Raw genomic sequence first — 14,245 nt, 5'->3', positions numbered from 1 at the left:
CGCACAAATCGTACAGGGTGCTTTGGCTAAAATATTTTCCCCATATTTGGGCTATACCAAACCACTTTGAGATGAGTAAATATGGTACATGGTAAAAAAAATGGTCTAAAAGCAATATATATATAAATCTATTATATTTATTATTTATTATAAATCTATTATATTTACTAAACCATGAGTGTTAGCTTTTTATTATTAAATTTCATTTAAATTGGCATATAAATAATTTTTTATAAAAGTAGCCACATAAATTTTTATACATTAGGGGTGTTTGTTCTTTATTTTTAAAGCATTTTAGATTGTAAGAAGATGCTTTTCCTTTCCGTATCTTCATGTGAAAATTAAAGACTGTCAAACACGTAAGCCCCATTTTTCTTTCAAGTATTATCTTATATATAGTCGGCCACCTCATTTTTGGCATATTGTTAATTTTAAGGTTATATAAATAAATTGTACCAATTTTTTAGAGTACGTTTTAAAAATTTGTCAAGCATTTTAGGTTGTGAAAAAATGTTTTTCCTTGTGTATCACCCAAAAAATAGACAATATCGAACGTGTAAACATCAATTTGCGATTAAATAATATAGTAAATGTGGAAGGACAAACCCCGAAACGCCTGATTTCATCGCAGAAAAAGGGGGAAGTGGTGGCCAAAAACAAAGCATACTTATTTGGGTCACTCACGCATATACAAATGTTTTCCCTGTTGTCGTCTGGGCACAGATTGCCGAACAAGTTGGGGGAAAGTGGCAGCAACAGCAAGGACTAGACGGCAATTTGGTAAACAAGTCGGCCATGACTATATTTAGGTGTCCGTCGCGCTGCCGTCGTAAAAGCCATGCTAAAATAATAAAGTGGACACTGCCATTGCATAAATTGGGACAAGAACAGAGGCCAAAGTCAAAGCCAAAGTCGGATTTAGGCCAAGTCGCGTATTGCTGCACAATACATATCTTTACGACTCGACTCCCTCGCTTTTCCCCAGTGAATAACGACCTTTCAGGGGGAAAACAAACGTGAGCGGCACTTGCAATCCACATGAATGACTCTTTCAGCCTGCAGGCGCAAGATTCGGTCGGTTTGGTATGCTGTGTAAGTCGGTTTTTTATGACCTTTGGCCTTACAAATATGTGCGTAAGATATGCGTAGATGGCCCATCCCATCCCCCTCCCACCCGTCGCGGAGGTCAGGCTGAAGTGTCGTCGGGTGTAAATCATATTTACAGTGGTACTGTAATTGAATTAGGGCCTCCTCCATTCGAAAAGCACCCAGCTGCTGGGGGAAAACAGAACGGCAGGCTTGAAGACAAAAGGGGAATTTAATTCAGCGTATAAGAGCACTTCAAGATGGAATACTTCATTTGCCGGCAATTCAGATCAATCAAAATATGCTGGTCAGTGTTTTTTTACACACTTGTAATGAGTTTCGTAACTTCGGATTTGGTCTTAACTTTTTTACGTTTCTTGAGTGAAAACAAAACCAACATTAAAGATTTTGATTTTTTTAAGCTTCCTTATCGGCAAGATGCAACATGCTTTTTTAGGAAGGGATCATGGGCGGATCAACAGGGGGAATATAGGGAATATATCTCCCCACTCGGGCTAAGACGCATAAGCAATTTGTATTTTATTCCAAACTTTTGATTAATACTCAATGAATAAATTTTTACCCCCCCACTAACAAATCCTGGATCCGCCATTGATAAGGATCTTAAATACTTATAATCACTCGGCCTGCTTCACCAACGGATCGGGATTTTATCAAATCAATCAATTCGGCTTGGGCCAAACAAAGCTTTGAGGCTTAATTGTTAAATATCGACAATATTTTAATTTTTTTCCAAAATAAAATGAATCGACAACGTGCATCTTTAAAACTATCATCAAATTACAACTAACAAATAAACAAAGTTAAGCAAAACAGCCAGTACGGTAAGCTTTTTAAAAAATGCACAATTTTTGAATCAAGTCGCCATGGATATGAGTTATATTTTTCCCGATCTGGTAGCACCATTAAGATAAAACAGCATTTTTTAAAGTCTGGCAGCACGGAGACTTTTAATTTATTTTAAATACAGAAATTTAAATTCAAACAATTTCAAGATATGGTTTGGGTCCAAGCTTTAATGAAAAGACTAACGCTACTTTTCATATCGGCGGCAAGAACTTGCACTAAATAAATAGCGCCACCTTGACGGCTGTACAGTTAACAAATACTAGTTTTGATTACGGCCGCCAGATGGCCCTTTAATGAAACCTATCAACTTTTCATACAATGTAAGAAATGATTGTACATCATGTAAGATACGCTAGTTGACTTACTCGTCGCCAGGTGGCGCAGATATTTGTGAGAGTTGTTCGACGGTCTGGCAGCATGCGCCTTTCCACGCGCCTAAATTTCAAAATGGAAAATCAGATTGGCAATAAACAATGTGACCAGATTTTGAAAGTGTTTTCCGGTTACTTTTCTTATTTAAAATTTGTATAGTATTAGTTATTTATTTTTGTACATACATATGTACATTGGTAAGAACTATAACATTTTAATTAGGTAAAAATAGTTATATAGATTACAAATTATGTTAGTACTTACTAATTTTGTACGGATCTTCCTAATTAAAAAAGAAGCAACTACTTTTAAGTATATACATATGCTACCAAATGTTTACTTTGTATCCAAAATAATATCATAAAATCTACGTTATTTTCGTAAAATGCTCTGTTCGTAATTGATCTTTAATCTGCAGCAATTAGAAGCCCCTTTTGGTAGCGAATCCATCATGGCTGTCAAACTTTATGGCCAGCAATTGGTACTTCCTCTAGCCACAAATCAAGTAGCCGCAGTGTTGCCTTTTCGAAAAATATAGGCATCGAGTGGCACTTCCCGTTTAAGATCTCAGATCTTGAAAGATCTAAAAGCGGCGCCGCAATCGATCGATTGATACAGATATCGGTGGTGATCTTGTACGATATTTCTCGTGCATTAATTGCTTTTGAATTTTGGCCTGAGCTGCGTAAACAGTTTGAAATTTAGCTCACGATCACATGTCTTTTGGTCAGAAATGGAAACGAGTGCAACAGACTTTGCCACTTTGGCCGGTGTGAAATAAATTGAGTAATTAGGCGGTGTCAGAGTCGGGATTTCGCGGCGAAGCCCAAAGAACTGGTTTATCCCAAGATCTGCTGGCTTGCCTTTTAGTCTATGGGCAATTATTTTTTGCCCAGTTTTAGTTTGTTTTTATTGCATTTCGATTAGTTTCGAATGGGTTTTCGACATATTTGTCGCGGCTAATTAAAAATACACACCGCGGAATTTTCCTAGGACCGTTTTCGTGTTTTCCTTTTTGGCCCGGGGCAGATACGTTCGCTAATTCTGTTAACAAGTTAATTTCCAGCCCGCCTGCCTTGGCCAACCCTTAAAAGTTGAGAGCCATGGCAACGCGCATTGTTGACAACAAAGTTGCCGGGGCCAAAACAAATGGAGATTAAATATCTGCGAGTTGGCTTTGAAGTGGAGCTTTTTTTGATGTCATTGCCCAGGAAAGAGCAGATAATCCATGTACGTACCGGGAACAGAGCAGATCAACTGCAACGGCACCTTTATTGAATTGCCAAGCCTGGAGGTGGTTCGCTCAGGTAATGGAAAATCCTCAAAGTTTTTCAACATTTATTTCATTCATGGGTTTTCCTTCGATTAGCTCCCAAAATGCCAAGCGATGCCAACATTGATTGGCTGCTCCACATTTATTTTACTCGCCGCGAATTCACGCGCTGCCGCCGACTCATCGAACGTGAGCTGAATCGCCATTTGAATCCCGAGTACCTGTACTTTGTCCAGGTGAGGCGGCGGTGAGCCCAATGAATGGTGTCTTTTCTAATTGATTGCCCTTGCCAGGGACTAATTGACCGTGAAGAGGGCAACCACATCGAGGCGCTGCGGCATTTGCAAAAGTCAGTGGAGCTGAATCCCAGAAACATCGAGAGCTACAAGGAAATCGGTCGAACACTGTGGGTATACATATATATATGAAGAGTTAGTACCTTCTCGAGGGCCAAAGAATTTTTATTTGTTCACAAACAATAGTATTTCCACACACAACAATACGGCTAGTTATGTAACTATAAAAAATATTGTGCAACTATACAAAGTCAAATTGGTTCCATACTTCCCCACAACTATTATATTGAAAAATTGGTACAAAAGGGTTTTTTGTGTGTAGTATTCTAACCATAGAGCACCACCGTCAATAGCCCTTTTTAAAACCTCAGTTTGGTTTGGTCATTGTTAAATTTTTGCATAAACACCGCTTTAAAGCCGCAAGCGTATCAAGCGTACAATTGTTTAGTAATTGATATATATTTTCCATTAATTTACCCGGAATTCTGATTGCTGAAATTATAATTGCTGTTATTGATTAGACGATTTTAAAATAATGAACCCCTGCTATCGACTGACTATTAAACAAACAAAGGCCACGCATTTGTTTAGTGGTTTCAGTTGTTTAGTTTGTGGAAGACCAGCTGAAATGATTAGTTAGTAAAAAAAAAATAATTGAAATCCATCTTATTTTGCACTAATGATTGATTTTGCAGTCCTAATTAAAAGCGGTGCATAGCAGAAAATGCAGCATGTACATGTTATGCCACGTTAGAGCCGGAAAATGCGAAATGCTAAACCATACGCTTTTTCAGCTACATAATGGGTCGGTTCAATCAGGCCCTGGGCGTATTTCGGGAGGCGGAGCAGAGGAGCATTCGGCCCGACCACGAGATATACCACTATCTGGGCGAGCTGCTCTATCGGGCGGCAACCACACAAAGCCAAAAAGAGGTGGCCAACCAGCAGCAGGCGGAGGCTCGTTCGTACTTCGAATTAGCCGTGCAATCTGGCCGGAAACTAGATAGCTATATCCGCTTGGCAGAGCTATATCGGAAGGACAAACAGTACCAGAGGGCCATCGATGTGCTGGAAACTTGCCTTCAGTCAGTAGCTAATGACTTGCCCTGCCCTCATTCGCTCACATTAACTCATTTGGCACACTTTTCAGCTTAACTCCTGAGAACTCAGAGGTTCTGATTGAAATCAGTGTGTTGTACCTGAAAATCAACGAAACGCAAAAGGCACACGATCGGCTGGCGGAAGTCGTCAGCATCGAACGGAAATGCTCGCCCAAGGGACTTTTGGCCTTTGGCGCCATTTTGCAGGTGAAAGATATGCAATCCCTTTTGCTCACTATCTCTTGAATAGCATTTTTGTGTATCACTTTTTTTGAATCAGTCTCGAAACGATGTCGATGGTGCCCTTAGCAAATACAGCCAAATCGCACAGGCTGAGCCGGAAATTGCCGAGCTGTGGAATAACATTGGATTGTGTTTCTTCAAGAAGCAAAAGTTCATTGTGGTAACAAAGTGACAGGCTGAATTACTTGCGTTGCCATTTAAATGTTGGTTAACTTCCAGGCCATTTCATCGCTGCGCAAATCCGTTTGGCTCTCACCGCTTAATTACAATGCCCTGTACAACCTGAGTTTAATCTACATTGCCTGTGAGTATTGCGAATTTTAAAGGCACTTCAGCAATAACATTTTGAAGACATATGCTCTGCTTTACGTAATATTAAGTTCTAGTGGGAAGAGCATATTTTGTGGCATATATTTTAGGCAAACTGTCAACAAAACAGAATCCTTTCAAAACAAAACCCTTGACAAAATGTCCTCATATATTTCGTTTGTGTCTTTAATAGAAAATTCATAAATATAAATGCTTCTGAGAAATGGAAATACAAGAAATAGCACTTCATGTTTAAAAATTAGAAGTGCCTTTTCCGAGAATAATCAGAATAAATGAAGTCAAAGCAAGTGCCTAGTAATATGATTTTCAGTTGCCCAGTTTTCAGAAAAACCTGCATTTCACAAACAGCCTGTCAGTATCAAATATTCTTTATGGGGTAGGCTTTTAATTACAAACTGCGTCATATTTTGTGACCAATATTTCTTCGAACATTTTCGGAGTTGACAGAATTGACAGAATTTGACAAAGTACAAGTTTTGACAACATTTTTCTTCCGAGTATCCTTTTTCTGTAAATGTCTGTGATATAACTACAGCAAATATAATTGTTTTCGAGGAAATTAAAAAGAACTTACTCACCTAGAACTTAAAGACAGCCTTTCTAAAGCAAGCCATTATTCAGAATAAATAGAGTGTAAACTAAAGCCTTGTAAAGTGATTTTCAGTTGACCAGTCTCAAGCAAAAGCCCAGCTTGGCATTTCGCCAACATGCATCTTCTGCAGCGATTTGGTCAATACAAATTCGTAACAAGAAAACTAAAAGCTTGCCTTATGAAGGACCTGAATAAGCAGAGACAATGGAGACACTAGCTTTGTGACAAGGGTTGAATGTGTAAGGGACAAATATTCACTTGAGGCTACCAGGCAAAGTGAACTGGGGGTTGGGTTGGCTTTAATCAATTTCTTAAAAATACGAAGAGCAGTCCGAGCCGCAGGCGATTCGTTCCTACTGTTGTCCAGCATTGTTTGTTGCCGTTAAGCAGAGCATCTGTTGTTTGTTTGTTTATCCCAACTTGGCCGCAGCCGAACAATACGCCAGTGCCTTTCACACGCTGGCCGCAGCCATAAACCTGCGCAAGGATAATGCCGAGTGCTTCATGCTCCTGGGCCGTAAGTTTGTTCACTTGCACTCGCCAAAAATTTGCATAAATTTTGCCTAGAATTTAGACAATTACCTTTTTTGTTCTCATATATAATTGCATTTTTTATAGGAAGTTATAATTATTATTAAATTAGTATAGCTAACTCGCAGTTCCAATACCAACGCTTTTTTATTTTTTTTTTAGTCTTTACAAAACATTTCTTAAAATAAATAATATATAACCGATTTAACTGATAGTGATTTATATTATTTGAACATCAAATTTTTAACTTTTAACTGCTAGTTTTGCAGGTTATATTTTTTATGATTTTATAATTTATTTTATAAGCGGAATAGCTTTTAGATAGTTACATTTTCATTTGCTTGAATATTTTTGACATCTTCTTTTAGGTGAATAAGTAATTAAGAGTATTACAACACCCTCTGCTTGATCTTCTGTATTTTTCCAAGGCATTAGAAAACTTAAATTAAAAAAAGTTTTTTGGCAAAATTATCATCAATATAATGAGTCTTTAACAATTTTTAAACTTTTTTTTAGATGTTAAGATTTCAAGATACTTTTAGATTTTTTAACTAACCAAATAATAATTACCAAATAATAAACATAATTTATTTTCAAGCAAATCAAAATGTGAACATTTTTTTTTCAAAGTCCGTTAGGAGTTTAAAGTAAATAATAATAACTGTATAAGAAGTTCCCTAAAATTTCTTAAACATTTTTATTTTTTTTGTGAGTATATTAAGATTTTAGAATACTTACAGATCTTAAATTTTTGAGTGCACCCCCTTTATCTTGCAGTCTGTTTGCGTAAGCTGGATGATATGGAGAACGCGTTCGTGGCCCTCGAAAGAGCAAGTCGCATGGTAACTGGGCAACAGGGTGGCGTGCGAAATCCTCTGGTAGTGCTGAACTTTGCCCTCTTTTGCTACGAAACCGGCCGATTGGCTTTGGCCACCGAGCAGTACAACCGATTCATGAGCCAGGCCCAGGATCTTCTGCTGCCCACGGAAGTAAGTCGACCGAAATACCATTATTCCCAGTGGATGTATGCAATGGCACGTGAATAGAAATTCCGCCCCGTAATTGGACTCGAAGTCTAGCAAATTTTAATCCGAAAATTCCACGCACCGCAAGCTCTGTGGCTAGAATTCCCCCAAGCCTAGATTAAATCATTCTCCATTTCCTGCAGTACAAATTCCAAGCCACCAAGCTGAAATCCCTGCTACGAATCTCGAATCAGGGCAATGGCATCCTGCTTGATACCGCGGATTTGGAGCAATCTGACTTGGCCGAAAATCGATCCAAGGAACTGCTGCCTGACGAGCTGCCCCTGGAGGTGAATGCTGTTGTTAGCCAGAATTAACTATTTGTGGTAATCGAAAGCAATAAACACTAAACTCTTATGCATTTCACATCAAACATTTATTTGAAAGTGTTTACATTTATTTAAAAATAGTACAAGCAGCTTAGATAGTACACATAATAGGGATTTTCCAATAGCCAATGTTAAAGGCATTGGCAATTGTCTGAAAACCAGTTACCGACATATAATCAAAATAGCTTTTGATATTTTCAGCCAAGAAGAAAAAGCAACTCGGGGCTCAAGGAGTTTTTCTGTCCTCTTAGCACAGCTATAGTTATATTCATGGATTCCTGTTTCATAACCTTAGTGGAAAGTAAAATGTCTCGTATTTGCACTTAGCCTAACAAAAACTTACATATCAACACGAAATGGAAACACCAACTGGTTAACGAATAAATCTTAAGCCGTAATTTAATTGGAAATGAAATGGCACTTTTTAAAACAGCCAAATCACAAGCAGAATTAATTTTTCACTGATCGATGCACCAGTGAAATGGATGCTAAGTGCATCAGCCAGTATATATGTACATTAATCCCACACCTCACAGTTTCCCACTTGTGTTATTCAAGATAACTCAACTTTTATAAAGTTTTGTAATTTATAATTTAGAAAATTCAAATGGAGCTGGGCAGGATCATCTTTGATGTCCTTCACCTTCCAAGGAGTCACCATTGTTTGCTCCATTGTATAATCACATCTTGGAGATACCCTTCCTAATACAAATTAAACGCAGGTCGTGGTTACCCGAGTCAAGCGGGTCATCTCGGTGCTGCCAAAGTGCCGCTTCATAAAAAGCGATCGGAAGGTGGTCCGGAACTGTTTCGACATCAGTCCGTACAGCACGAATCCCACGGCTGCATTGATCAGGGCCAGCAGATCCATGAGTTCCCCAAATGGCGGATAGCAGTGGGCGAAGAAGCACTTCTCCATCACGCCGGAGAGTAGACCCAGTAATCCCTGCGGGAACTCGGTGATCAGAAACAGAACCAGTACTGCCACCAGTAAAAGAGTAGTGCGATCATTTCGACGATCACAGCGCGGTGGCCTGTAATGAAAGATATGGAAAAAATCAGACAGACCTTCAATAATAGGGATATCTTTATAAATATATAAAACTAATTTTTAATTAGGCATTTAAAAAAAATAAATAAATAAATAAGATAAACGCGAATTCTTCAGCCATAAAATAATTATACTTATACCTTAAATATATAAAGTAAACCATAAAGAACTAATCACGCCTTAAAAAAAATTAAAGCAAGGTAAACGCGAATTCTTTAGTCGCGAAATGACTGAGTGACTAAATGAGTACTCACTTTTTGGACCTGGATTCGTTCAGGTTAAGCTGGATGGCATATTTGGCGGGATTATTATAGTCTCTTAGCTTTAAGCGACGTCTCGAGGCCTCGCACAAAACGTGCATGAGCACAGCACTGATCACAATTAAAATGCCGCATGGCAGAAGTTTGATCAGCACGGAATGTATCCAGAAATTAAACCTGAAAGGTTTATAGAAACAAAAAAATAAATAAGACAAGATATTTCAACAGGACCCTCGATTATAATAAATATGAAATCTTAGATGATATGAAAGTGATCAAATTCTGAACCCACCTGTAGAGCACCGAATCCTTATCGAAGTACACGTGGTACATGGCCTCCGAGTTGACCTTGTCCACGTCGTACGTCTCACGCACCTGGAACACAAAGTACGTGGGCAGACAGAGGATCGGCGACAGGATGAAGGGCAGGAGGATCGCCTCCCGGGAATGTGCAAGCAGGAAGTTGGCACAGCCCCCGTTCGGATGTCTGTGGAATAGAGACGGTAACATTTGGCTATAAACAAAAGATGGGGGAAGAGAAGAGAAGCCACGTTGCCACAATGATGTGTTAGTCAGATTTGCCGGATGTCTGTTCGAATTGCGGATGCGGAATAGCGTGAGTGTGAATCGGGGCCAAACTCTACATGTATGACGGGGAATCCCAGGGAAGAACATGCTTAACTGGCAAAAGGATCTGCTCACCTGATGGCCACATATCGCCACACCGCCAGCGTTACGGTCAATCCAATGGAAATCGTGTGCAGGATCTGGGTGAAGTGCATGTGGACGAGGAGACAAACCGCCCAGGTGTAGCTCAGATCCTTTTCACCTGTGCGGAGAAGAGTATTTACAAAACTTGTAAGCTAATTTGCATTCTTAATACACTTAAAAATATCATTAGCCAAGGAAACTGCTAGTTCTTATACTCTTATTTTTTAAAGAGATTATTACATTATATAGCATATTCACTGTTAAAAATGGAATAGTAAAAATAGACATCTGCAAATTGAATTCAACATTTCATATAAAATATTTAAAGTTAATAAAAAACATAGTGTTCAATACAAAACATAATAAATTGAGTGATATAACTTGAAAATATTTAAATTAAAAAAGAGAGGATTAGATTCAATGCTAGTCATATTTACCTTAAATATTTTACGTCATTAATAGCTATTACTTTATTTTGAATTAGAATTTTAAAGTCTTTAAATTAACTTTAATTGATCAATAAAATTATTTCATATTTAAAGTAAGTAAAAACCGCATTGGATTAAAGACAAAGAAAAATATTTATATTGAATATGAAATCCTTGAAATTACTAAGATTTTTATCATTTTTGAGGTTTTACGATTCTCCATTATGTAAGCGCCAGTCCCGAAACATCAAAATGTTTAAATATTTGTTTTTAATACTTTTCCTAAACTCCCAAATAGGCTCACCTGGTCGCATATAGATGTATTGATACGACGTGTAGGGTATGTATTCCAGCATCACGAACATATCGGCCACCGCCAACCACTTGAGGATATTATTTATGGGCGTCTTGGCCATTTCCTTTCTGGTCAGGACCATTATGTTTAAGATGTTTGCTATTGTCCCGAATATGCAAATCTATATGATGGGGGGAAACAACAAGAACCAATATTAAACGGGCTCTTTATCAGACCTAAACTTTTGCGCGCTCACATACTTCCAATTGATTACCATCCCCTTGGATACCAAAATGGATAAATGTTTTATTCATTCGGCTCGTGAGGAACAACGCAAGTGACTTGGACTTCCAATTTACATTTCTCGACACATTTCCCATTTCCCTTTTATCGGCGAAATGGCACTATTGTGTTTCCTTTCCCTTTATAAAGTTCGACTACTTGTTTGTAAGAATGTAGAATTAAATTCTGTCAAGTAAAAGCAGGAAATTTTTCAACGATTCATCCGATTTTATCTCAAACCCGATGTGTATGCTTTTTCTCCGTTTACTAATCAGATTATTTGACATTAGACCCTCCAAAAGAGGGCAAACAAAGAAACTTACTGTCTGGAAATTAAAATGAAAAGAAAAACACATTAACGCCTTAGCCACATCAAGTATAATTTATATCCCTTCCGAAGAAATCCCTTTGAGTGAAGCCAAGACAAAAACAAAAACCTAGATTCCGGGCCCCTAATTTGATTTGTGATTTTGATGGTTAAACTGAGCGCACCGAATAACTTTAACTCAGAGAAAGGACGAAATTCTTTCGACTTGGGCCGAAGTTCAAAGTTCAAGCAGTTCCTTGAATTCATCAGCAGACTCAGGGAACCTTTTTGAAAAGCCCTGGCTCCTCCCTCGCTCATCATTAGTCACATTCTTCCTTTGTTTTCGGGTTACGCGTTCTGGTGGGGTGTCCAACTCACCATTAGGGAGACGTATCCATGGATGCTGTTGTAGGCCCGTAGCCAGTTGTAAATTTCCCCCTGGCAATATCCCTCGCACTCATCCACCTGTGGGGTTATGTTCTTCATCTGGTACTCTTGCCATAATTTGACGAACTTCTCAATATCTGTGCTGGTCAGTTCGTGGTCCTTCAAAACCGTATCGTTGAATGGTAGCCGATGATGCAAATCGGTTTGCCCCATGTCACTTTTGGTTTCCTGCATCATTGCGGCCTGATTATTCCTTTCTGTTCGTGTTGTATGCCCACTAATCAGAAGCTGCAAACAAAGAGATGTTCATTACACAGAGAAAAATTACTATGACAGGTATATTTATAACTTTCATTTTGTATTCCAACCAGTTAAAAGTAGAATTGGTATCAAATCTTAATAAAAATAAATAAAATAAATAATCATGTACGTAAATTGAGTACTATTTTTAATACCTTGGTTAGTACTGGTCTTTCAATGGAGTGCTATTTATCATTAAAAATGCATAGTACTTAAATCAGATTAAATATTTTATTCGCTCTGTTCATGCTTTAAATTAAACCCATATTATAACCGAATGGCAAAAGTAAATAATTTAGGGCACGGTTTATTTGCATTATGGACAATTAACCATTCAGCTGCACACAACATGCAAATATAAATCCTTTTTGGATTTAAAACAATACGCAAAATCAAAGATATCTGCGTTTTGGCAGCCAGTTTTCTATGTCATTGCCTTATTATGGACATGTGGTGTCGAAACACCGGGCGAATGGCAGTGCAACTGTGCAGCATAATTAACACAGCGAAATGCAATTTTGAGTGGCCACAGCGGAGCTGAGCACACCTGTCCACATGTCCACCTGTGATTCAAAATAAAAGCTGCCTGGGCGTTGTAGGCAATTAATTGGCCACGCACTTGGAGAGAAATCCGAATGGAAACTGCAGCTCTAGATATGCACAGGCATTTATTTTGTGATTCTGGTGTGTATTTTTTAATTTTAACAATTTATACTTAATGCAAAATCCACTTAAAATAATAACAATAAACAATTTAAGTTTAAGTTCCTACAAGCATGTTAAGTTTTGGATGTATTCTGCACATAAGCCTTTCTAGTCTGAGACCTACTTTTCGGCGATAAACTTTTTAATCCTAGGTATTCTTTATTTAAATATTGTAAGTCTATTTTTTTAGTGATTGTAGCTGCTTATCATTGAAGCGTTTCTTTTTGCTTTCAGGCAGTTGGTGTTGGTAGTATTTATATAAAAAAACATGAAATGGTAGATTATGTTATTACTGTTTAATTCAATTCCATTCACTGTACAATTTTTTATGGTGCAAAAATTATGTGAGCATATGACACTGTTACTCCAGATCACTCAGTTGGCCGAATCGAAGTCGGATTGTCCACACGTCGTCGAAGGTGTTGCATTTGGCTAATGGGCCCCGACGAATTGGAATCTAAATCAGAATCGAAATCCTGTTCGCAATTTCACAACTTCGCCTCTTTGGCAGTTTCCAAACGATTGCATTGCCTCATAAAGTATGCATATTTTTGAATAACAACTGCTGTTCAGTGTAGTTTATATTGAACTGGAACCTGGCTGCCAGTCAAACTAATATCTGTCAGCGGTTTTGATGTTGATCGATTGGCCTTTCGGTTTTGTCAAACGATTACATCTGTACCACTGTAGGCAATTATTCGTTATGGTTGCACATTAAATGGAAATAAAAGCGAAGCCCAACTACACTCTCTTCAGGACTTACCTTTCTGCAAAGGGGACGAAAGGAATATGAATCGTATGCGAGAAAAAATACGTTTACATAGAAGTAACAGAAGGTAGCAAACAAAGTGGTATAATGAACATTGATTAAAAGGAAAACCATTAACGGAAATTACGTTCTTTGATTTTACCCACATGCCATGTGTAATTGTAGACATTGATGAAAGGAAATTTAAGCTTCTACCAAGAATTTATTTGCTTTCTGCATCCGCTGTAAATCTTCTTATGTTGCCTTGTATTTTCCAAATGATGCCACAAATAATTGGATATTTACTAATAAGCTTCCATCTCTCTTCAATCACAACATTCAGTTATTTTTAGCCCTATAAGTGGGTTAAGGGGTTCTTTTTTTCTTCTGTTAACAAGCTTTTTAAGTTGTTTTCTGTTCACAAATGAGGTTTTAAATAGAAAACTTTTTATAACTTAGTTTTCTCCCCCTTTCAATCCGAGACATTATTACAATTTGATCTGTAATACATAAGCAAAGTTACTGAAAATTAAATGTAGAAATTAATTCCTTACCCCCCGTTGCCAGGAAAGAACTTCCATAAGTCATTTTCTATTAACCAACAAGCGACCTTGGGAAATGTGTCTTAACAGGTGGCGCACCCACAGAAGACTTCCCGACCCTCTAAGCCCCCCCTGAAAGGACACAGAAAAAAATGGCGCCATCAACTGACAGCTGCAGATAA

At 38.0% G+C, this 14,245-nt stretch overlaps 2 protein-coding genes across 5 annotated transcripts in view; one reads left to right on the top strand and one right to left on the bottom strand.

Annotated features, from left to right (window-relative positions):
* Positions 1-3,508: 3,508 nt before the first annotated feature.
* On the top strand, positions 3,509-8,123 carry LOC119550962 (Bardet-Biedl syndrome 4 protein homolog). Its single transcript, XM_037859992.1, has 10 exons — positions 3,509-3,635; positions 3,698-3,837; positions 3,895-4,007; positions 4,692-4,982; positions 5,048-5,204; positions 5,278-5,400; positions 5,460-5,544; positions 6,593-6,679; positions 7,471-7,682; positions 7,862-8,123. The coding sequence occupies exons 1-10, from the start codon at positions 3,557-3,559 to the stop codon at positions 8,033-8,035; spliced, it is 1,461 nt and encodes a 486-aa protein (XP_037715920.1). The 5' UTR covers positions 3,509-3,556; the 3' UTR covers positions 8,036-8,123.
* A 492-nt stretch (positions 8,124-8,615) lies between these two features.
* Positions 8,616-14,245, bottom strand: part of LOC119550963 (sex peptide receptor) — a 35,515-nt gene continuing 29,885 nt past the window's right edge. For all 4 annotated transcript variants that reach the window (XM_037859993.1, XM_037859994.1, XM_037859997.1 and 1 more), the window contains 6 exons: positions 11,760-12,056; positions 10,802-10,973; positions 10,061-10,187; positions 9,651-9,845; positions 9,353-9,535; positions 8,616-9,081 (listed from right to left, as the gene is read on the bottom strand). In XM_037859993.1, the coding sequence (XP_037715921.1) occupies positions 8,760-9,081; positions 9,353-9,535; positions 9,651-9,845; positions 10,061-10,187; positions 10,802-10,973; positions 11,760-12,005 (1,245 nt within the window). In that variant the 5' untranslated portion in view covers positions 12,006-12,056 and the 3' untranslated portion in view covers positions 8,616-8,759. The remainder of the gene's footprint in view (positions 9,082-9,352; positions 9,536-9,650; positions 9,846-10,060; positions 10,188-10,801; positions 10,974-11,759; positions 12,057-14,245) is intronic.

Source organism: Drosophila subpulchrella, chromosome 2R (genome assembly GCF_014743375.2).
Source record: "Drosophila subpulchrella strain 33 F10 #4 breed RU33 chromosome 2R, RU_Dsub_v1.1 Primary Assembly, whole genome shotgun sequence".
NCBI classification, from domain to species: Eukaryota; Metazoa; Arthropoda; class Insecta; order Diptera; family Drosophilidae; genus Drosophila; species Drosophila subpulchrella.
Note: the sequence above shows the minus strand (reverse complement) of the source record. Positions and strands in the feature narration are given on the sequence as shown.